This window comes from Camelus bactrianus, chromosome 10, assembly GCF_048773025.1.
Source record: "Camelus bactrianus isolate YW-2024 breed Bactrian camel chromosome 10, ASM4877302v1, whole genome shotgun sequence".
In the NCBI taxonomy this organism is placed as follows: Eukaryota; Metazoa; Chordata; class Mammalia; order Artiodactyla; family Camelidae; genus Camelus; species Camelus bactrianus.
The window spans coordinates 11,606,273-11,631,830 of NC_133548.1; the positions used below are offsets into that span (position 1 = coordinate 11,606,273).

Consider the following 25,558-nt stretch of genomic DNA (forward strand, 5'->3'; position numbering starts at 1 on the left):
CACATAAACTCCGACAGTAGACACTTGGGTCACATCCTCACCTCTTGGGGACAGCCCTCGGTCAATGGATAATGGGCACGGCCTGCAAAAGGCCAAGCCCCTTGCCTAGAGGTGGAACTGAGTCCATGGGATAAATCGTGCCCTAGAGTTCCCCTGAGGATCAGGCCAAGGCTAGACTCCAGCTGAAGCTACATCTTTGCTCAGTGAACTCCTGCTTCCTTGACTCCCTTACAGATTCCTTCTATAATCACTCCCTCAGCTAAACACAAAGAAATCTATGTCTTGGGTCTTTTTTTTTTTTTTTTTAAGAAATCCAACCTAAGACATATCTTTTCCCAAAAGTTCTAGGCTTAATAATAACAACGATGACAACAATGACTGTGTGGTCCACCAAAGCACTCCAGAACCTCCCAATACGTCACAAAGGGAAGAGTGTAATCATCACAATCACCCACTTCACAAGTTCCCCAGGGCGTGTTTAGTGGGATATTATCATTACTGGCATCTTCTCCCTCCTTTCCTTCTATTTTGTCTTAACTGCCCCTCTACCCTCAATACCACCCCAGGAAACATTCAAAAAGAGTATGCATACTCTCACCACACAGTTATTTCAATAGGTATTTAATTACAGGAAATGATAATACATATTGCCCAAAATGCATTGGAAAATAGAATTCTCTGTGCTGCCAGAAGTCCTGATTTGTGGCTGCCTTCCTTCTTTGTAGTATTTTCTTGCATCAACTGGCATCTGCAGCACAAAAGCCAACCTGGCTAGGCTGAATGCTTGCTAATTGTCAATGGATTTCAGGCCAGCCTTGTTACTTTAGAGTGATGGGCACATGGCCTCTCTGAGACCCTCCTGCTGAAAGATTCTGATCCCACATTAATGAGTGAACGAAAGCATACAGGGTAGAGGAGCGATTATACTGAAGCAGAACACAGGTTATTAGAAAAAAGTAAATTGGGTTCTCCAGAAACCTGTACTCTCACAGGGGAGATGAGACTAACCGCCAAGGAGCAGCCATGAACCATGTAAGACAAGTGGAATTAAGTGCCAAAGTGCATGGTTCTAACAAAGGGAGTGTGGGTCTCAGAGACCAGGAGAGATGAGAGCTGGAGTAGCCAGAGAAAGCTGCCTGCATAAACTCTGGAAGTGGATCCTTAAGGAAGGCGGTGTATTCATGGTATAGACTCAAACGAAGCATATTTTGATCACTTTAGCCTCATTCCTTCTGAATCAATAAACATCCTTCCTAATAAAATTATGAGCAGATAACGTGGCTAGGTTTCAGCCCCCAAGATGAGACTTGACATCAAGTGTAAGGATGGGTGCGGTGTAGAAAACCTCATGCAGGGTCCTCAGATCTGAGTTCCAGTCCTGACCCTACCACCAACTGGGACAGCTGGACCCTGAGAGCCAGTGACAAAGAGGAAGCAAATTCACTCCTCCTGGAAACTGCAAATGAGCTTTGAGACCAACGAGACTCTGGAGTTGCCGTGAAATCCCGCAAGATTTGTGTTTATTCTCTCAGATGTGTGGAGATGAGATAACGAGCCCCTTCTGAAGCCTGTTCTCCCTGACAAGGCTGCCTTTTCCGGGGAGCCCTGGAGGGCTGTCCCAGGTGCTGATGCATGATTCAGAGACAACCTTTGTGTTCACTGCATCCTTCCCACAAAACCATTCCCAGAAGTATTTTAAATAACCCACTGGTTTGCTAAATAAGAAGAAAGCTAAAACTGTCAGCTGTGTACATCTATTTGAGTCATCTAAGCTGCTTTCTACCAAATGCTTAAATGACCTCCAATTAGTTTGATTCCAAACCTAAAATGAATCCGACTGGATTATTCCACCAGGTAAGTAGGATGTAACTGTGACCTTGATAAGGTTAATAAGATACCGGCTCTGAAGTAAGGTCCACACAAACTAGGGAAGACAAAACCGGGCAGAGACCCTGGCCATTGTCATCAGAACTTGTCACCCAATGGGATCGTGTCCAGACTGGGGTTTCAGCTCCTGTATGAAATACACAAGTAAGACTGGGTTTGGTTTGGTTTGGTTTTTTAAGAAACCTACAGTGGCAATTTTTTCAGGCTTATGGATGTATCAGTAGGTAAATTTTAGAAAATACAGTTTTATGAGGCAGGGGGCAGGGTACTACGCGGCATAGTTCAGAGAATTCACTGTAAATTACTGTACTTCCTGCAATTATGCTGTGGGTGGGATTAATCATATGTACTGGAGCTTTAGCTTTGAAACAAGACAGACCTGAGTTCGAATCTGGGCTTTTTCACTGACTAGTCATGTGACCTCGAACAAGTTACTTAACTATTCAGAGTCTTAGTTCCCTCCGGAACAAAATAATACCTCTGTCACAGGGTCACTGAGAGGATTCTGTGAGATACTGTATATAGAATGTTTAACACCCTGGTCGGCACAGAGAAGATGCTCAGTAAATAGCTACCAGTATTAAGAAAGGCATGTAGCATAGCTGTTCAGCACCCCAACTCTGGGATCAGGGCAACCAGGGTTAAGATCTAAACAGCTTTTCTTTCTGGCTCTGACACCTCAAGCAAAATACTTAAAGTTTCTAAGCCTCAATTTCCTCATCTGTAAAACAAAGATAAATATTCCTCTCTCCTAACGTTGTTGTCAGGTAAAAATGAAAGAAAGCCTTTACAGTGCTTAGCATGGTACCTGACTCAGGGCAAGAGCTCAGTAAATGTTGACAATAATATTTGGAGACAGCAACCCCATAAGGGATTGTCAATGGATTTCAGGCCATTGACAGGATTGAGGAGGGTTAACTTTGTTAATTTCCTTCATTCTCCCCAAGAGACGCAACCCTTGGAAGAAAAAGAAGGAGTTTGGGAGAAGGTTCCAAGTCGAAGTAAGCACAAAGAGTCATCTCTTCTCTAAAGGGTTCCTCCTGGCCAAGACTGTCTCTCTTTCTCCACTCCCTTCAGAGACCTCATATTATTCTACATTACATACTATAATCAAAACATACTACAAGTCATAATATCAACCAATAGTGTGCCTAAGCTTTCTTACATCTACTGGCCACAAACCTTGGCTTTCCCTCTTGTAAGCTGTTCTGGGCTCAGGGAAGTGGTAGCTGCCCTCCACTCTGGGCCCAATGCAAGCTGCTAGTACCCCAAGCCCCATCTTATATGGTCTCATACAAAACTGGGTGTCAACAGCCTGGTCCTAAAAATACTTCCTTCTGGGAAATATTCTGGAAATTGCCTTTCTGGAAAATAAGCAAACTCTATCACGTTAAGTAAAAATCCATTCTAAGTTTTCAAAAATTACCATTGTGTTCTCATTTTGTTATTGAGAAAGTTAAGATTGTAATTGGTTAAGCAATTTTCCCAAGAATGTACTAAAGGAGGGACATGGCCCAACCAAGTCTATCTTAACTCAAAAAGAAGGAAGAAGAAGAAAAGACATGGACCACCAAAAAATGAAATCTTCTCCCCTGGGAGCTGAGTATTTGCCTCATAGTCTTAGAGATGCCAAGACTTAAAAGTTGAGACTTGGATCTGAAGAAAAGGTAATTCTGTTCCCCTAAGAGGAAATCATGATGGGGTGGAGAGAGCCCTGAATTTGGAGTTAGAAAGTCTCAGATTCAAATGTTGACTCTGATTCTTCCTAGGTGTGGACACACAACTTGACAAAGCTGGGCATCCTCCTTAACATCTCTAACTTCCCTTTACCCTTCCATAAAATAATCATGGCTGTTCCCAACTTGGGGGGCTGCTGAAAGGATGAGGGCTACCGTATGGGTTGGGCCTTGCCTGTGGAACAAACTCAGTGTGACTGCATCTGTACCCAGATGATCTGCCACCTAATCTCTGGTTGTGTGCATTCAACAATCTTGTCCCAAAATCAGAGGGAACCCTGGGATCTGTGATGGACAGAAAACGAACTGTGACAGTTTCAGAATTCGAGGTTGAGAAAATGATGTTGAAATTAACCAAGTTTCCTCATCATTTGGAAGTAGGAAAGATCGGACTATCCAAAAAACAGCAGGGAGGGTTCTTTGATTTCATACACCATAAAGATGCAGTGAAATGTAGGAAGGCAGCAAAACAAATTCATAGCAAAGAGCACAGAATTTGCCGTCAAACTATTATTGCTCAAAATCCAGATCTTCCACTTATTAAACTGGGTGACCTTAGACAATCTCCCAGAAGTTCAAATTCCTCATTAGGGAAAAATTAAGATAACCAGCCTTGACTACTTCCAGAATTAAATAAGACAACATATGCACAACCCAAAAATGTTCAGTGGAAAGGGTGAGTAGGTGGACTGTAAGCAAACAAGAAGACCATAACAAAATCAGAAATAACAAACTAGATTTACCTACCTAATATGGATAAATCACAAAAATATAGCGAATGTGGGAAAAGACACAAAAATCATGTATGTAAATTTTAAAACACACAAAAATCATGGTATTTTTTAAAGGTATACATGTTTCTAAATAAATATAAAAGGGATAAACATTTCACATACACTAGAGTGGGTCCCTGTGAGGAGCTGGGGAAGGATTAGGGGTGGAGGGAGAAGGAGGGAAAATCATAAAATAATATGAGAAAGTTCAGTGATGGTTTATCAGGAACTGAAGAATATGATTCACTCAATTTTGGACTCAAGATTTCATAACATTATGTTTAAGTTACTATAAATCACTTGAAATAGTGCCCGCATATTTTTACATAGTAGCAAAGGAGGAGACACGTTACATAGCACAGAAATCAGAAAAATTCTTTCAGCCTCATTTATCCCATATACCCAGCTGTAGAAATTATGGATTGTGAGAGCAAAAGAACTTTAACAATCATATAATCTAGCCCCACCATTTTTCAGGACAGAAAGCAAAGCCCTGGGTGGGGAAGTGAACTTCTGAAGATCATTCAGCTAGTTAGTGTCTGTCCTGGAGATGGTAGCCACGATCTTGACCATCCCAAGTGGGCCTTCCAAAGAACGTAACTCATCCCCAGAGCAGGCTGCTGGAGTGGAGTGGAGTGAACAGCCCAAGGAGGCTATGTTTTATATGATATGTCAGTGCTTCCTTCCCACCAGGGACCCCTGATTAGAGCCAGAGGAGACCCCCGACCCAAGATTAAAGTGGAGAGAAAGACTTTTAGTTATCCTTTTAAATTATTATTGAGATATGATTGACCTACAACAGTGTGTAAGTTTAACTTGTACAATGTGTTAGTTTGATACGTTTATATATTGCAATATGATTGTCACCATAGCTCAAGCTAACACTTCCATCATGTCCCATAACTGTCATGCCTTCTTTGTGGTGAGAATAACCAAGAGCTGGTCTCTGAGCAACTCTGAATTTCATAACACAGTATTCCAACTAGAATCACTCTACTGTGCCCTAGATCCCCAGAACTTATTTATCTACTAGTTGCTAGTCTGTACCCTTTGCAACATCTTTTAATACCATCAGACCAAGCAATATTTGACCACACACTGAATTATCCAAAAAGGAAAATATTCATCAGTGGGTAATATGGGGGAATTGTCCACATAAAGAGCAAATGTGTCATCTTCCAACTTCTGAAATGCCTTCATGAGAAGAAGGGATTAGAATTGTTGTGTCTGGAAGGGGTGAAACTGAAGTCAATGTATGGAAGGTAAAGAAAGAGACTCCAGATCCAAAAAGAGAATTAACAGGTAGAACTGTCCGCAGATGGAAGCTCACACAGCAACCGACAAGCCCGTGGAGGGTGGGCAGTAGAAGGGACTCCAGCACCCAGTGGGGACTAGAACGGATGCTGCCTACATTATTTTCAAATCTCACAGTCTATGTGTCTCTTATTTGCATGGAAGTTTCCAGGTATAAACCAGAGTTAATCTGAATTAGAAACACGAGCTCACAGCTCAATGCCCAAAAATGCAGAAGAACATGGATATGCGAGGAGGATCAGCCAGGTACAGGATTTCTCACAGACAAGCTCTGTACATTGGCCCAGAAAAATAAACCTAACTTCCCGCCTCAGAGAGTAAACAACTGCCCATCAGTTCTGGGACTTTTTTGTTTATTTCATTCTCAGCCTCAGATCAATAGCCTATGTTGACTCCATGGCCAAGAACAATCTCACCATCGTCACTGAGTTCATCCTCATGGGTTTTTCTGACTGTCCTACGTTGGAGATTCCCCTCTTCCTGGTGTTTCTGAGTTTCTATCTAGTGACCCTTCTGGGAAATGTGGGGATGATCATTCTGATCCAAGCGGATACCCAACTCCACACCCCAATGTACTTCTTTCTGAGCCACCTCTCCCTGCTAGATGCCTGCTACACCTCAGTCATCACCCCTCAGATCCTGGCCACACTGGCCACAGGCAAGACAGTCATCTCTTATGGCCAGTGTGCTGCCCAGTTCTTTTTCTTCACCATTTGTGCAGGTACAGAGTGTTTCCTGTTGGCAGTGATGGCTTATGATCGCTATGTCGCTATTAGCAACCCACTGCTCTACAGTGTGGCCATGAATCCCAGAATCTGCTGGACTTCAGTGGTGGGAGCCTACGTCTGTGGGGTATCAGGGGCCATCCTGCGTACCACATGTACTTTCTCCCTGTCCTTCTGTGATGATAATCAGATCAACTTCTTCTTCTGTGACCTCCCACCCCTGCTGAAGCTGGCCTGCAGTGACACAACAAACACTGAGATTGTCATTGTCTTCATTGGCAACTTTGTGATTTTGGCCAATGCCTTGGTCATCCTGATTTCCTACCTCCTTATCATCAGGGCCATTTTGAGGGTGAACTCTTCAGGTGGCAGGATCAAAACTTTCTCCACATGTGCCTCCCACCTCACTGCCGTGGCCCTTTTCTTTGGGACCCTCATCTTCATGTATCTGCGGAGTGGTTCAGGCAAATCCCTAGAGGAGGACAAGGTCGTGTCTGTCGTCTACACCGTGGTCATCCCCATGCTGAACCCTCTGATCTACAGCCTGAGAAACACGGATGTGAAAGCAGCCTTCAGAAAGGTCACTGGTAGATTCCAGGTGTCCCTGGAATGTAGACCTGGGTGAAAGGACCTCTCTCAGTCCATTTTTTCCCCACATCACTGTATCCTAATAGGCACCAGCACTATATGCAACCTACAGAGAGAAGGTCGACAGTTACCACAGGCACTCAAGAAAAACTGAAAATGTGATATTTCCAGCAATTCCAAAGTACTGTCTCCTCCCCATCCCCACTTTCAGTCCATTGCTTAGAACTTGGAAGTCTCTCACTACTCTCTGACATCATAACTTACAGAATCTCAGAGGCCCAGGAGTTCTTCAGTTTATCTCATCCCATCTCAATACTCTTTGTACCCATGCTTGGGTCTCCCATCCTTTCCCTCTCAGTTTGGTTCCCATGGGTACTGCCTTTTTCTCTGTGACAAAGATTATATCTGGAGATCTTTCAATGTGTGAGTGATCACCTCAGTAAGCAGGGAGAGTTGTGTAAGACAAAACTGAGTCTCTAAATGGCCAAGGGAAGGGAGAGTTTAAGACATGAGCCTTCCCTACATGTCATTATGAATTTGTCAAAACCCACAGAATGTACAACATCAAGAGTGAACCCTAATGTAAACTATGGACTTTGGTTGATAATAATGTGTCCATGTTGGTTCATCGATTGTACCAAATATGCCACACTGATGAAGGATGTTGAAGGTAGGGGAGTGTGTATGTGTGGGTGGGGAGGGCTACGTGTGAACTCTGTATTTTCTGCTCAGTTCTGCTGTGAACCAGAAATTGCTAAGAAAGAAAGAAGGAGAAAGAAAGGAAGAAAGGAAGAAAGGAAGAAAGAAAGGAAGAAAGAAAGGAAGAAAGGAAGAAAGAAAAAGAAAGAAAGAAAGAAAGAAAGAAAGAAAGAAAGAAAGAAAGAAAGAAAGAAAGAAAGAAAGAAAGAAAGAAAGAAAGAAAGAAAGAAAGAAAGAAAGAAGGAAGGAAGGAAGGAAGGAAGGAAGGAAGGAAGGAAGGAAGGAAGGAAGGAAGGAAGGAAGGAAAGAAGAATAAAGTCTATTAAAAAAAAAAAAGACATGAGCCTTCCTCTTCCCTGTTCTACAGACTCAAGTCACCTCCTTGGAGTGTCTTCCTCCTTTGCTCATGCCAGAACAATGGAATTTGCAAATTTCAAATTTGCAAACTGCCTTCCCACTCAATCACCCACTGGTTTTGTTGTTCCCGCATTAATGTTACTCTGATATCTTCAAGATGAGCAAAGCCTTTGAGGATGTTTCCTCAAGGACCAGTTTCTTAGTTTCTGAAGCCCATGGGGCACCTTCCTCTGCTCTTCACTGACATTGCCTGCCTCATGAACGGTTCTCTCCCACCAAGCATCCTATTTCCAGGAATAGCAAAGTCAGAGAGCAAAGGCCAGGATGGGGACAATGATGAACCACATATTATCTTCTCTGGCAGGAGATTTGGTAAGAGGGGAAGGTAACTAACTCCTGCACATGACTGCAAAACCCTTCAGGGCAGAGTCTGTTTCCTTCATTGCTGAACTCATCCCCAGGTCCAGAGTCTTGACCAAACGAGCTCTCGAAAATTGCTTCTGAGCACATTTTTATGGCATATGTATAGTCTCATTTGCACATCAAGGAAGCTCTATAAGGCAAATGGGGAAAACATGGTAAAATAGAAGATCCCCCATTTTGCAATTAAGAAAACACTTTCTCATAATCCCTTTGGACCTTTGCTCAGAGTCCCTTTGTTCAGAGTTTACAGCCATAGACAACGCACAGCTTTCGGAGTCAGGCTTGTATCTGAATCCCTATTTTACCCCTAATTCACTGTGAAACCTAGGGTAAATGGTTAATTTCTCAAAGATCCTAAATTCCCTCAGGTCTAAAACAAATATAACATCTCCTAATTCAAGAGCATATTGTAAAAATTAAATAAGGTGATGAATAACAAATCTAGTACCAATCAGTTGCTCAACATACATTGTTCTCTTCCATCCGCTTTGCCTCACTTGCTGATGTCAGCCCTGGGCCTTGCCACAGCTGCATGGCCATCAACAACAATGAAATCGATCACAAACAAACGATAGTGAAAGTCAATGAACTCAGGAAGATGAATAACTCAATACTTTCCACCCAAGAAATAAAATGAACAACCTTGAAGACAGCATTCCTTGTTTGTGTGATGATAATACAAATACAAATTTTAGTGAAGCAGAGCATCATGGAAAAAAGAACGTTCTTACTGAATTATGAAACCTATGGGACAGAGATACTTGGAGTCAGTAGTGGTACACATAATTTAGTATTGCATCCAAGTAAGTTATGATGGTTTTTCCATCAAAGTAGAAGCCATTGTTGCTAACATTTACAAATATTTTCATATAGACACTGTTAGAGAAATGAAGTTACAAAATATTTTGACCAAGATAGGATTGAATAGCCAAAAAAAAAAAAAGGCAAACAAAGGAAAACCCTTCTGCAAAGCAGCTAAGCAGTTCCTGTCCTGGGTCTTATCCACAGCATCGCAGAGGTATGTAAGCCTTTGAAATGCTACTTTTTAATCAACCTAAGTGCTCTACAATCATATTGAGCTCGTTTGTTTAAATGTTCCCCAAATTCTGACTGTATTTATTTAAAATCAGCTAGAGATTTTGTATCTTTAGTCAAAGCACGTAGTGAAGCCTTCAACTTTTGAAGGCTTTAGCAAGTTCCAAGTATTGAAAACAAATCTTGCAAGCTGGATGGCATTGAAATATATCCCTTCCATTGGAAAGGAAATGCTAAACAAAATAAACAAGCGAATCTGCTTCCAAGATGTAATTCTGAAATTACATAATTGTGGCTTGGAATATATTGACTTGTAACAAGACTCTTTTTGGTGGAGCTCCTGATTGCAGTTGGATAAATTTCTGTTTGGAACTGGAGGAAAATAAAAAAATCAATCATTTTTCAGCATTTAGATTTGATGAAACATTCAAAAGTAGCATCATTTTAGGATTTTTCTCCTGTAAAAAATTGTCAAAGAAAGATATTCTAACTGTAAACAAAGATGCACATGTGAAAATACTTAATTTCACTGAAATATACAGCTCCATGTAAAAAAAATTACAATTGAGAATATTCTCCATTTAGCAAAATTTTCTTAAAGCCTGTTAGACACCTCTATGAAGAAAAAGAACTGTTCCCATCAAAATACTGTAATTCACTGCAACAATCTGAATGATCTCACTAACATGATATTGAATGAAAGGTATCAGACACAATAGGCTACATACTGTATGATTCCAAATATAAAAGGACAAAGACAAGCAAATTAATCCATGCTATTAAAATTGAGGGTGCTGATTGGAATGTGCACAGAAGGGTTTCAGGGATCGGTGATGTGTTGAATCTTAATCTAGTGCTAGTAACTCAGGTGTGTTAAGACTATGAAAATTTGTGTATGATAGTAATTTTTCTGAATGTTTGTTATACTTCAATGGCATTTTTTAAATATTATGAACATTAAGAATATTCTTAGGCATGACTGTAATATTGCAATACCATTACCACACCTAAGAAAATGACCAATTACCCCATCCCATAATTTCATATCTAGTCCACATTTGTACTTCTCTTATTTACCCAAGAATGGGCTTCATTAATTTTATTAGTTTTACTCTGGATCCAATCTAAGTTGAAGCACTGCGTTTGATTGTTACATAGTTTTACATTCTTTTAATCTCATACTGTTCTCCTTCCTTTTCATTTGTTTCAAGACACTTATAGTTGAGTAATTAATATAATTAATAAAAATAGTAATTAATAAAAATATGTTCTACATTCTAGATTTGTCTGGTTGGTTGCTAATATCTGGGGCAAGGATACCTGGCTTCCAAGGATACATGTTTTGTATAATCCCTTCCCCTAGAATGAGGGGAGGCCCTGGGAAAATGATGGGACAGCACTTATGTTGCTAGGTTACCAGATATGGAAGATGTATATAGGGTCTCTAATTAGTTGATACTGAGTTCATCAAAAGGGAAGTTATCCCGGGTGGGTCTGACCTCATGGAGTAAGCCTCAAAGAGAAATTCAAAACAGCAGAGGCATCTCCTACGTACCCCAGCCTGCAGCTACGGATGACTTGGGCACCACAGTCATACAACTGCAAAGCAGTGAATTCTACCAACAGGCTGCTGGGGCTTGTAAGAGAACTTTGAGTCCCAGGTGAGGGTAATGCCCCACCCGGTGAGTGCTCCGATTTCAGTCGCAGGAGACCCTGAGCAGAGGACTTGGATAACCCATACCCTGACTCCTGTCTCATGGAAATTATGAGATACTAAATATGTGTCATTTTTGTTTGTTTGTTTAAAAATATTTTTATTTCTTTTATTTTTATTGAAGTGTAGTTGATTTACGTTAGTACAGCAAAGTGATTCAGTTATACATACACATATATTTTTTCTTTTCAGATTATTTTCCATTAGATATTACAAGAAATTGAATATATTTCCCTGTGCTATACCTTGTTGCTTATCTATTTTATATATAGTAATGTGTATCTGTTAATCCCCAACCCCTAATTTATCCCCCCTGCCCCACCCTTTCCCCTTTGGTAACCATAGTTTGTTTTCTATGTTTGTGAGTCTATTTCCGGTTTGCAAATAAGTTCATTTGTATCATTTTTTTAGATTCCACATATAAGTGATATCATATGATATTTGTCTTTCTCTGTCTGACTTACTTCCCTCAATATGATCATCTCTAGGTCCATTCATATTGCTGCAAATGGCATTATTTCTTTTTTTGGCTGAGTAATATTCCATTGTGTATATATATAGCACATCTTCTCTATTCATTCATCTGTCCAGACATTTAGGTTGCTTCCATGTCTTGGCTATTGTAAATAGTGCTGCTATGAATATTGGGGTACATGTATCTTTTCAAATTATAGTTTCCTCCAGATATATGCCCAGATGTGGGATTGCTGGATCAATAAATGTCATTTTAAGCAGCTAAATTTGTGGTAATTTGTTACTCAGCACTGGAAAACAGGCATGTCACCCTCCCTTGTATTTCTTGTAAATTAAGAGTGATTTTAAAGCAGCATCAGATAAACTTTTTCTGTCAAGAACCAGACTAAGTATTTAAGGCAGTCTCTGTTGAAACTACTCGTCTTCCGTTAGAATGAGAAAGAAGCCACAGGCAATACTAAACAAATTATCATGGCTGTGTTACAATAAAACTTTATTTTACAAAGCCAGTGGCCAGCCAGATTTATATTCGTGGACCTTAGTCTCCGCCCCTGCACGCTTCCTACTCACGGGCACCCCCTTCAGGCTGACCTGTGCACAGTCCCTGCTCCCCTCCCGGTTCTCCCACCAAACTGGGGCCCGGAGCGCCCCTGTGATTACTATGCTGTTGGCACTAATATGTTGTTGTTGGCATAATCAGCCCTTATTTTTCACGGCACTTAAATTTTACAAAGCTCTTTCCAGTGCCTGATTATCACATTTGCGCTTCACAACAGCCAAGCGAGCGAGGGCGGCACGATTGCTCCCATCTTGTGAGAATTGAAAGCGAGACCCTCACAGAGACTGAAAGCCTCTCCCGGCTCCCGCAACCAGTGGTGTGTGAGCCAGGACTTGAATCCTGGGGAAGGTCTAAGCTGTCTCGTGAGAGCTCACACTGAGGGGACCAGCCGACGTGATGCGGGCTCATTGCCATGGGCTGCGGGAGGGATGTTTTCTAACAAAGACGACTTCCAGTCTCCAGCCAGGTCGGGGGCCCGGGGGCCCTGGGCCTCCTGAGGCGTTCCTGGAGCTCCCGGCTGGGTGTGCAGCCTGCCCCGTGAGGCAGGCTGCGCGGGAACGGACATGGCTCCTCCCCTCCACCCCGCAAGGGGAGGTGTTTCAAAACACACGAGCCGCGCGGCTGCATCAGCAGTTTCACCCAGCGAGTCAGCAGATGGCTCTTGCAAGTGATGCCCGGCCCCATTTCTGCAGGACCGCCTTGTCACTCCGTGCAGTGTGGGGCAGGGTCCAAGTGATTCGGGTTCTAAGCCTGTCTCTTCCGTTCACTGCCTGTGTGACCTGGAGCAAATCACTCCATCTCTGCACATCAGCTTTCAGCCCATAAAATGAGAATGACAACTCCTGCATCACATGGACTATAATGAGGACCAAATGGGAAAATGGGTTCAAGGATGCTTTGTGCACCGTACAGTTGTTACTGCCCCCTGAAACTGCCCTTCTGAGACCTGTAAAAATCTAAACCCTCCCTCGTCTCTCCTCAGCCCCAATCCCTCCTGGGTCAAGAGTTATGACTATTCCAATGCTCACCTGATTGTATTCGTTCGAAAATCAGAGTCCGACCTGAAAGGAGCCTTCAAGGCAATTCAGTCCAGGCATCAAATTGTGGCCCTTCCAGGCGGAAGACTCTTCAAGGGATCCAGGAAACCACTGAGAGGTCCAAGGGGAACCCAGCAGGCAAACCTCAAGGTCGCTGACCCTACCTCACAGAGGGCATCTCTGGGCCGCCTGATTTTATGCACTGAGCTTCTCCAGGGTGTTATGGAAGGGTTTTGCTGCTGAAATAAAGTTTGAGAACCACCTGTTGACGCCAGTATTTTCCTGTCACAGAAGAGAAAACTGAGGCCCAAGATCATTCAGAGCATTTGCAACAGAACAAGGAATACAGCCAAAAGCAGGCTACGCTGAGCCCCTAAGCCGCCCTCCCTGGCCTGTGCCCCACTGGGAGCACGATGTCAAGTGTCCCCACCTCAGTGACAGCTGGAGCTGAGAGAAGCCTGTGGGCACAGACAACAAGGCTGCATCACCAGCTTGTTTTTCAGCCCCTCCCTGGAGACCTCAGGCCTCTCCTGTGCATCACTGGGTTAATTCTGGCTTTGAAGATTATGGGGTGCGAGCAGGCCCGGGGGCAGGGAGGTCTGATTCCTTTAAAAACATGGGCCCCCTGTAGCAGGAGGCAGTGATGGGCTGGGCACACCTCCCGCTCCCGCTGTCTTGGCTGGGAAGTAAGGAAAGTTAGTGCTTGTCAGGAAGTGAGAGGCAAGGATGGAGGTTGCTGGGAGCTGGGCCCGGAAGGGCATCACCAAGCCCCGGAGAACGGCAAGGGTATAATCACGTAGGGCAAAGGCTAGAGGCCCAGCCACACTCCCTCTCCTTCTTTTTGGGGTCAGCAGATGTACTAGTGCCTCCCGGGGGAATCCAGGCCCAGATGGTCTGACTACAGAGAATCCCCAGCTCCACACCCACAGGAAAGGACAGCCCCGGTGGCCAGCCCACTGTCCTCATGGCCCTGCTCTCAGGAATGCCCATGGGGGGCGCTGTCCAGGCCCCCAGCTACCTGCCAATGTCCAGACCCTCGGGTGTCTTCTCCATCAGAGGAGAAGTGCTCATCGGGGCTGTAACCCCCTTACATGAAGTGCCAGATCAGCCAAGAGTCGAGTTCCAGCAGCCTCTGGAGCAGCCTCTGTGCCAACGGTGGGTCATGCCCTTTACCGTGGGGATGGAGGGGAGGGGGTGGGGAGGAATCTTCCTGATCACTGTAGGCATCTGGGGGCCCCAGGCCTGGCAGTGAGACCCTTGGCAGGGACAGCCCCTGTGCTGTATTAGAGATTAGAGGTATTAGAGATTCTCCCCAAGTCACTGGATAAATGAAGGCAAGTCCCCTTCTCTCTCTGGGCTAGAAATCTGATGGAGAGGAGAGCTCAGCAGTTTTAGGCCCAGGAATGGTTTCAGAATCACGGCTGCAGGAGCTGTGGTAAGATGCATCTATGGGCACGTTCACGGGACCAAAGGGAAGGCAGCCTCAGGGCCACCCCTGCCAGCAACTCATTCCCGCGAGCCCAGCTTCCACAGAGATCTGAACCGTTTCCAAGACTTCGCTGTTTTCTACCCAAATTTCAGTCTGTGAGCCTGCAGGATCTATCCAGAAAGATGCCCAGGAAGTATGTAGCCAGACCTCGGTGTCACTGCTCCCCATGTGTGTCATTCCTTCCCTCCCAAGTCTTTGTCAAAGGCCTTCTAGCACGCGTCTTCTCTGCCTACTCGTAGCTCCCCTGGGTCTGTGGCTATTTATCTACACAGGTGTTTGCCTCTGCCGGTGCCCATCTGTCTGCCTGGGTATCGGGCTACCAGTTTCAATGTGGGTCCTTCCCGTTCAGTGGAGTCTAGGTCACCTGTCTCCCTGTCTCATCCACACCTGAGTGCCTGCCTCCGTGTGCATCTGCCTGTCTCTGCATCTGACTCATCGCTCCCGGTCCACGAGTCTGCCTGTATATACGTCACGTCCTCTCTGCCAGGTCTGCCTGAGCTTGCGGACCTGATGCTGTAGATGCGGCAATACTGCTGCCACCATCTCTCTGCGTGTCTGGAAGTCTCTGTGTGTGTGACTTCGTGTGTCTCTTTGCCCATCTCTGGGAAGCTGCCAGCCTTTCTGCATGACCGTCTGCTTGTGTGGGTGTGTATTCCCTGGAATCCTCAGCAGCCCTCACGTCTTCTTTATTTCAGCAAACGTGCACCTAAGTTCAGCCCCACATCCCTTCTTGCCCTCGGTTCTCCAAAGGGGAGACTCTGGGGCTGTTTTGTGTGGCTCTTTAGAATGCTACTGACTGATCCTAACTCCCCCCATCTTTTACCCTCTCTAAGATTCAAAGTCCGCTTTTTCCTGAATGTCCTGGGGCTTCTCTTTGCTGTGTCTGAAACGAAGGAGGACCCAGCCTTCCTGCCCAACGCCACTGTGGGACAGCAGATCTATGATTCCTGCATCTCCAGGATCCGGCCCTGGGGAGCACCCCGGCCCTGCTGTCCAGCCAGCCCCGGCCCACACCCAGCTTCAGCTGCGGCCCCCAGCGACTGCTCCTGGGGGCAGTTGGAGGGTGGACCTCCCCACAGTCCAAGCCCATGGCTGAGCTGCTCTCTGCTTACAGAGTCCCTCAGGTGAGAGATGCACATGGACAGAGGAAACCACTTAAATACTCTGGGTGCACAATGACAAGGTTCTAAAGGACAGAGCTTAGTCTCAGGCTATGACCTTGAAAAGATCATCTTCCTTTCCCGGGCCTGCGATTCCCCTGCAAAATGGCAGAGCTGGTATTAGACTAGATCAGTGGGTTCCTAATGCTTGTCCAAAAACTAGTGCTGATCTATAATGCTGTTTTCTTTTGTTTGCAACAAAGTGACCAAGAAATGACATGGTGTACACATGGGTCAGTGTGAGGTTGCCAGCTCTTCTTAAACAGTGGTTTTATTTTGTTCTTTTCTTTTTTTTTTAGTTTTATGGAGATGTAATTGACATCCATCACTGCATAATGGTTCGACTTACATATATTGTGAACTGATTAGCGGAGTAAGTTTAGTTAGCATGGATCACCTCATACAGATAAAATAAAAAGAGAAAGCAAAAGAAGAAGAAAAAATATTTTCCTTGTGATGAAGAACTCTTAGGATTTACTCTCTTAACAATTTCATATGTGTAACAGACAGCAGTGTTAACTACAGTCGTCACACTGCACATTACATCCCTAGTACATATTTTTCTTATAAGTGGAAGTTTGCACCTTTGGACCACCTTCCTCCAGTTCCCCCTCCCTCCTCTCCCTGCCTCTGGTAACCACAAATTTGATCTCCTTTTCTATGATTTTGGTTACTCTTTATTCTTTGATTTGGGGACTTTATTTTTAGAGTCTATATTTAAGTGAGATCATACAGTTTTTGTCTTTCTCTGCCTGACTTATTTTACTTAGCAGAATGCCCTCAAATCTACCCATGTTGTTGCAAATGGCAAGATTTCCTCATTTTTTACGGCTGAATAATACTCCATTGTGTATATATGCCACCACCTCTTTATCCATTCATCCATCCATGGACACTTAAGTTTTTTTCCATGTCTTGGCTCTTGCAGGATTTATTTTTGTAGCAAAATTAAAATTTGGCAACCTTAGGCCAAACTGCCACAATTTTTTTGTTGATTGGTTAAATAGATCAGGGCACATGCTCTCTAACAGTCCTGATCTGAGAGCTGATGATAGAATCCAAGATTTATAACCCAGGCCAGGATCATCTCATTCCTCCTCCCATTTGTGTGTCCTTCTCACAAAGTTGGGACATTGAACAAGGGGCAGACCATTCTGCTGGATCTCTTGATGTTGCTGTGAAATGTTTGCCTGGACTTGAGTTCTGTCTGATCTCCAACAGACATCAAATCCAGTAGGTAGGGAAGCTATGTTTCAAATCATTTTCCAGGTGGAGACGCTATTTCACCCCAGCAGGCCTGGATGTAAGGACCATGACTGCTTACCTGTGAGATTTAAAAACACCTCAAAATAGTAAATATCCTCCCTTCCAGATTCCACTGAGGCCTCCAATGCCACAATTTAAAAATCACCCAATTGGATGCAAACACTTAAATCTCAATAGCTATTCCTGAGTAATGTACAGCTATTGTCAGTCATTCACATACTAGTATAATCATATACTAGTTAATCATATACTTTCTTCTGCAATACTGCCTGAGAGTGGCTTAACAATGACTATATCTATCATTTATTGGATAATTACTATTAGTAGAAACTGCTTTTTAGTTACTTTGTATATATGAAAATTCTTATGAAGAGTAAATGAGTTAATGCTTGTAAAACACTTAGAAACATGCCTGACTTACAGCAACTGCTATGTCAATGTTTCCTATTATTGTTATATTCATTTTATTATCTCATTTAATCCTCACAACTCTGTGAGGTAGATATTATTGTTATTCCCATTTTACAGATGATGAAATTGAGGCTTGAAGAGGAAATGTCACTTGTCCAAAATCACACAGCTAATAAGTAGTAGTTTGGGATTCAAGATCAAGTAATTCAACTCCAAGTGTAGAAAAAAGTACAGAGCAGGGAGGAGGGAACCTCACCTAAATAAAAATGCTGCCTACTGTCGAACTGATTATTATTTCCAAATTCTTACTGAGCACGCTACTCAGAGTGTAGAGCATTGTGCTATGACCTCATGTACCACAAGACACATATGAGACCAGAGCCCTGTCCTCAGAAACACTCATGCTCAGACAAGAAGGCAAGCATGAACCGAGACAGCCATAGTGTGGTGGCACCCACATGACTTTCAAAGGGTGTCCCATGGAAGGACTCAAGGCAGGACAACGCAGCCTCAAGATTCCAAGTTGGAACATCAGGTTACAGTCACCTTTGCTTCTGAGTCTAACATCAGGACACTTAGCTGTCAGAGGATTACTTTTTCTCATTTTTTATTTATGTGAAAAGTCTTACGAAGGTGTAAAATTAAATCACTTTTATGAGACCTTAATTGCTTTAATTGCAAAAAGTTAAAGTACGTGTGATCAGTCCAGTCCTCACGACTACAGACTGTTTTGAGGTCCCACTCCAGCATGGTGGGCGATGTCGGATCCCAGACCACCCTCCCTGCAGTGCCAGCACCCTCCTCACCGTGGCCTCCTTCTCCAGCCCCATGGTCCTCGTGAGACTGAGATAGCAGCCATCGCTCTAGGGTTAGGTGCCCCAGTGCTGGCGAAAAGAAAGCCTCCTGCTACTCTCAGCATCGAGGTGCTGGCTGCTACAGCTTCAGCTTTGTAGCCCTAGAAGTGTCACGGTTCATATCCATTCAATCGATGTTTTCTGAACCAGCGACAGCCAGATCATAATCCCCCCCGCTGGGTAAGCCCCAGCTGCCAACCTCAAAGGGCTTGTAATTGAGTGGGGCACAAACAATGAGACGACGTCAGAATTCCCAGAAAGAAGCACTCACCCAGAAATGCCTGGTGGTGGTGGTGCTGGCGGCTCAAGTTGCCCAAAATCATCGTCAAAACCAGACGCCACTTACCAGCTCAGAGTGAGAAATGCGATTTTCAACATGACCGACAGCCTTGTGTTGGCTGGTCAATGTATTCTCTCCCCGCAGATAAGCCTCTGTCTGAAGCCAAATTCCTCTCAGAAGGATAATCCATGAGCCTAGAATTGGGGCTTAAGGAAGAAACTCGGCTGTCATCTCTGTGAAATCAGGCCTGCTCAGGCAACCAGAATGTTCAGCTCAGCTGAGACACCGTCTCCCTTACAGAGGACAGAAGCACTCAGGCAGGCTGAGTCTTGCTTCAGTTGATTGTATTGTCACCCATCTGAGAAACAGACTCCCTTAGTTACATTCCAGCCCTGAGGATACACCTGACCCACCTCCTTGGTCCCCCCAGAGTTTCCCAGTGGGTCACTTGTGATGAGGTTAACCTTGGTCAATTTAAGTTAATTTCCCTTCGGGTCTGCCTTGGAGCCCCCACACTCCCAGGTCAAGGGGACCTACACACGGACCCCACAGGGAATGCGTTTTCTCTCTAACATGGGGGACCCCCCTCCTGTTGGGTGGTATCTTTATTTTGCTAAAATTCAAGGGAACTCCAAATTCACTACATCTTAAGAAATTCTTGAGCATTTGGCAATATTCCTTGCTCTTCTCAACTCTGGTTTTGCAAAACCCTAGGGTCTATAAAATCACAGGACCTAGTAGAGACTGGCCTTGTTTTACATAAATCCCAGAAAGCACACCAGCAGAAGCAACCGGACTGAGATGGGCTGGGAAGCAGAATTGCTAGAAATGATGAAGGGCACTGGCTTGAAAGTCAGTAAACCTGGATTTGAGTTGTACCAACACTTCTTAATTATGTCATCCTGACAAACTAAGGTGTCCCTTTTGAACTCCACACTCTTCATCTAGAGAACAAAGGTAACAAAGATGAACAGTGACACATCTACTTCTCAGAGTCATCATGGGTGTCAGCAATGGTGTGTAACAAGTGCGCCTAACTGTTGATTGTGATAGTTATTGACAATAATGCTGATAATAGTGTAAAAACCTGGAAGGACCAGTTAACTTTTGAAAAAAGCCAGTTCCCAAGTCTTGTCCAATTTTGCCCAGTCTAGGACCAGAGAGTCACCAAAGACTTTGAAATAAAAGAACTTGTCTGCATATACCTGGGGAGACAGCTTCCTTAAAGAGGCTGGGCGGAGTCTGAGACAGCAAACCCTTGCACTGAGTAACCTGGGGAACCTGTAGGAGGAGGGGAGAGGGAGGAAGAAAAGAAAGAGGAGAGAGAGGGACATGCATTCATTCATGCACTCAACCGCTAAGCTATTAAATGGATCCTGCTCAAAATCTAATTGGAGGTGGGAAGGGGAGGAGACGTGAGCTCAGGGACAATCTGAGGCAGAAAGAGCTCAATGATGATGTGACGGTGTGGAGGGTTTCAGGGCTGGCAAGGACCAGGAAGCAAAACCTGAATCCCAGCCTGAGGAGCAGGAGTCCGCAAGGGTGGAACTCAACAGACAAACCATATTTTGTTTAGTCTTTACGCTTCTTTGTGAAAAGAAAAAAGTCTTTTAATTTTATGACTGTTTCTTAGCTTTAATATTCACTTAACCACAGTACCATCCTATCATTGTCCTGAGAAGTCTTTTGCTAACAATTGGGTTAAATAAAGCTTAGTGGGGCTTATGGGCACTCACTTGGTCTGCCCACCAGAAATCACGCTGTGCACTGGCTCAAAACCTGACCCTTTTGTTCTGAAAAACCTCTCCTTCCTCCCTGGGTCAGGAGGGCTGGAGAGCCTCCAGGGCAAGTGGACCCATCTAAGACTTTATTGTTACCCATTCCTGCTATTGAATTCTCGTGTTATTTTGCTTTAGGCGCATCGCTTCTAAATAACAAGAATATGATTTCTGCTTTACATCCAATTGGAAAGCATCTCTAATAGTCAGAATCTTTACTCCAGCTACCCATCAGGACAGCTCAATCCTCCCATCTTTGACTTTGAGAAGGCAAAACACAGATAACATACTCCCACCACAATGTGATGATGGGGCTCTTTTTTGAGAGGAGTGGGCAGGGTTCAGGGTGAAATGGGCAGGGGACAGCCACAGTAGGGGGCTGTGTTCATCCGCGGGGGAGGAAGTCGTAGGAGAGGCCCTCCCCACTGGAACTGTGGCCTTTCTTAGACCAAGGCAGCCGCTGCCAACCCAGGATTGAGCAGAGAGGCATCTGGGGGCGTGAATGCTCGAACCTCACTGTCCGCCCACCCCCAGTCTCCCGCCAAGCCTCTTACCAGAAGAGAGAGGGCAGGGCAGCCCTTAGACGAGGTCCGTAGAGGTCAGACCACCGGCGCCCAGAGGATGCCAACGGCTGGAGAACCCAGCACACTCTTCTGAACTAGAGTAATTTAACCTTTCACATTTCCTCTGATTGCTGGTGTGTTTGCTGTTACTCCACCCTCTCATATCATTTTTCTATTTTATATGCTTCATCATAACTGTTTCTTAATAAATAATAAACCGTAATACTAGAAATTATAAATAGAAAACGTTTTCATTTGTTATTCCATCAGAAGGGATTTCTCTGCTTCATTTACTGTCTCTATGATTGTAGTTTTGTATTTATTAAGCTATTTCCTTATTTTGTCCTTCTTGAAATTTCCCACTTTCTTTAATCTCTTTTTTTTCCTTCCTGTGCTTTGTAAGTTCTGTATCTTGTCTCTAATCTACTAATGATTGCTCAAGCTTTTAACTCACTTGAAACTTCATTTCTCAAACAGTGTCAAGAACTATACATTATTGAAAGACAAAACGTTTAGCACACCCTTACTTCTCTGCTTCTCCCATCAGCACCCTAAGATATGTTCTCTAGTCCACTGCACCCCTTCTGAAGATGAACTGGCTTCTTGGGCCTGAGTCTATAGGCTTTGGAAGGACCTGGGCACAGCGTATAGCATATATCAAAGGCGAGATAATAATTAAAAAAATAAAAGACGGACACAGAAGGATAAATACTACGTAATACTACTTACATGATAACTTAAAACAGTCCAGCTCCTAGAAGCAGAGAGCAGAATGGTGGTCGCCAGGGATCGGGAGGAGGGGAAAACAGGGAGATATTAGTCAAGGGGTACAGACTTTCAGTTCTACAAAATAAATAAATCCTAGAGAGCTCCTTGATAGCATAATACCTGTAGTGGACATAACCACATTATAGACCTAAAACTTAGCGAAGAGAGATACTGTGTTAAGTGTCCTTATCAGACAAAAACATAACAATAACAATAAATAAGAGGCTGGGAGGAAACGTGGACATGATGGATAGGTGTATGACACAGACTGTGGTGATGGTTTCACAGCTGTGTACTTAATCTCCAAACTCATCCAGTTGTATACACTACTTTTGCACAGCTTTTTGTATACTTTTATTTATTTTATTTTATTTTATTTTATTTTATTTTATTTTATTTTATTTTAATGGAAACACTGGGGATTGAACCCAGGACCCCGTGCATGCTAAGCATGGGCTCTACCACTGAGCTATAACCCTCCCTCCTTCCCACAGCTTTTTGTATGTTAAGAAAAATGTTTTTAATAATAAAAGGCTGAGAGGGGAGGAATGAGGCCAAGTCACATGGTGGCTGATGAGGGCGGCTGTGGATACCGAGCAAGGGGACTAGGGGTAGTTCTAGCCAGGAATACACAGCGCCCTTTCCCCCTGCAGATCAGCCGTGGGTCTCAGCGCCCTCGGCTCTCCGATCGATTACAGTATCCATCCTTCTTCCAGGTGGTGCCCAGCAGCACCCACCAGCCCTGTGTCCTGGCTAAGCTCCTGAGTCACTTTAACTGGACCAAGGGAGGTGCCTGGTAGGTTCTGACAATGGCGATTTCGAGTGGCTGGATGAGCATCTGCAGGCGGAGATCAGGCGCACGGATGGCTGTGTGCCTTCTAGAGAACGGCTGCCCAGGACCACAGCATCAGCAGCACGGTCCACTCCATTGCCTCCAGCCCTGCCGCCACCACCGTCGTCTGTGACTGTTACCACTTCCACTTCAGGCTCCTGACCGCAGCCATTGGGAAGAACCTGCCCAGAAGGACGTGGATCTTCACCACCTCCTTCTACAAACCCTCAACGCTGGGCACCACAGCCCAGGGCTTGCTGAATGGTAGCCTGAGCCTGACCATACACACGGGAGCAATGCCTGGCTTTGAGGATTTCCTGCTGGCGCTGCGCCCAGCCGCGCACCCAGGCGACAGTCTGATGAGGAAGCTGTGGAAGGAGCTGCAGGGATGCAGGTGGTCTGGATTAGGGGCTCCCACCCCAAGTGCCAGCGAAGGGACTTGGAAATGCACAGGGCTTGAGAATGTGACAGCTGTCCACCCGTCTGCCTTCAGACTGCCTGATCTGACCGCCACTCACCGAGCCTACCTGGCAGCCAAGCCCTGCTGACTGCCTATCAGAACCTGATGTCCTGCTCCTGAGGAGAGGGACCCTTCCTGGGAGGCACCTGTGCCAGTTCACAGAACGCCAGGCCTTGGCAGGTGAGAAGCCAAGATACTGGCCCAGTCCCTGTTGATCCCAGCCTGCTGTGAGCCACAGATTAGCAGAGAGGCCGTGTGGTCTACTGAAAGAAGTACTGAATTTAGAGCCAAAGTGACTCGGACTCAAATGCCTTGCTACGAAAGACATCAGGGGTCTCGAAGTAGAAGAGTGGACTGACTCCTGCTGGCAATGAGAGTCAATCGTAAAAATTTCAGGAATGATGCAGGTTGCTTGTTAAACCAGGGAAATCATCCAACACTAAAATCCTGGCTTCTTCCCCAGAGAGCCAGTCATTCAACATTTAGCAGCACACCACAGCAAAGAGGCAGGCAAAGTCATAGAAATAAGGTCGGAAGGGAGGGAAAATCTTCTTAACTTTAAAAGAATGTCTTCAAACTAGGCACAGCTTCTTTAAGATAGATTTTAGGTAATTTTATCAGTATTTATATTGTGTGAGTTCTTAAAAGTTGTAGGAATACTAACAGTTCACGCTTTTGGATGCTATTCTATGCCAAGTAATTTTCCAAGCATTTTTGTTTAATTGAAGCATAGTCAGTTACAATGTGTCCATTTCTGGTGAGCAGCACAATGTCCCAGTCAGGCATATACATACATATATTTGTTTTCATAATCTTTTTCATTAAAAGTTATTGCAAGATATTGAATATAATTCCCCAAGCACTTTATATGTATTAATACATTTCATCTCCACAATGATTGTATGAGGTAGGGCCCCTTTTTACAGATAAGATTACTGACAGGTAGAATAATATATCCAAGGTCAGCTGGTTCTAGGTGGAGCTGGAAATCACACCAAGCAACCCTGCCCTAGAGTCTGGGCCCTGGACCATTGCTCTCTACTGCCTCTCAGAGCTGAAGGATTCCAGGAATCGTTCATGATACCAGACCCAGCTCTGCCCACAGCCAGGTGATTTGTTCAGACTTCCTCCTGTAGTCTTACTGGGTTCCCGTGGCCTCATTCAACACATACATGTTTATGCCACAAGTATTTACGAAGCAATTTCCATGCACTTTGGAGCACATCCAGAAGTGCAAAATGTGTGCTTGCCCTCAAAGTGTTTATACTTTGGTTGGAAAGAGTAATAAATAATCATATGTACCAGATATTGGAGGATATGGCCTTAGCAAGACTAGGAAAGTGATCCAGTTGGTTCAAAGCATAGGATAGATTAAGAAGAAAAAAAAAAAAAACAGTGGAAAGAAAAGGTTGGAAAGACAAGTAGGAGCTCTATTATAAAGAACCTCAAAGTTCTTCTTTAAGAGTTCCAGGTTTCTGAAAGTGATCACAACCTAATCACAGAATCAAAGGCAACCCCATTTCCAAAGACATTGAAAACCAGAAGCATCCACTCTAAAGTCCCTGGTGGGCTCTTTTTTTTTTTTAATATTTCTATTGAAGTATGGTCAGTTTACAATGTTGTGTCTATTTCTGGTGTACAGCACAATACTTCAGTCATGTAGGAACATACATATATTCATTTTCATATTCTTTTTAACCATAAATTACTACAAGATATTGAATATAGCTCCCTGTGCTATACAGTATAAACTTGTTTATCTATTTTATATATAGTAGTTAGTATCTGCAAATCTCCAACTCTTAATTTATCCCTTCCCACCCTCTTCCCCTCCTGGTAACCATAAGTTTGTTTTCTATGTCTGTGAGTCTGTTTCTGGTTTGTAAATAAGTTTGTCTTTTTTTTTTTTTTAGATTCCACATATAAATGATATCATATGGTATTTTTCTTTCTCTTTCTGGCTTATTTCACTTACGATGACATTCTCCAGGTCCATCCATATTGCTGCAAATGACATTATTTTATTCTTTTTTATGACTGAGTAGTATTCCATTGTGTAAATATACCACAACTTCTTTACCCTGGTGGGCTCTTGAAGGCACTCTGCCTGACCACCCTTTTCTATTACTTAAGCTATCCCCAGAAGGAAATGATAATGGAGCTTGGATAATCACATAAACTGAGATTCTCCCAGCTATGAAGTGTCTGGGATAGAGTGAAACATTCATACTCCTCAGTCTGTACCTTCTTTTCATCAAAAATGTTCTCAGTTTACAATGCTGTGTCAATTTCTGGTGTACAGCATAACTACACTTCAATTTAAAAAAAATAAGAATTTTAAAAAAAGTTCTCTATCAGCCACACTGCTGAGGTGAA

At 44.0% G+C, this 25,558-nt stretch overlaps 1 protein-coding gene across 1 annotated transcript; it reads left to right on the plus strand.

The window, feature by feature from the left end:
• Nucleotides 1-6,106: 6,106 nt before the first annotated feature.
• Nucleotides 6,107-7,060, plus strand: OR9I1 (olfactory receptor family 9 subfamily I member 1). The gene has a single exon (XM_010952419.1). It carries the CDS (start codon nt 6,107-6,109, stop codon nt 7,058-7,060), a length of 954 nt encoding a protein of 317 aa, XP_010950721.1.
• Nucleotides 7,061-25,558: the final 18,498 nt, after the last annotated feature.

What these genes read in the sequence shown, in the direction of transcription:
- OR9I1 (XM_010952419.1), top strand. Translation starts at nt 6,107, where the DNA reads ATGGCCAAGAACAATCTCACCATCGTCACTGAGTTCATCCTCATGGGT.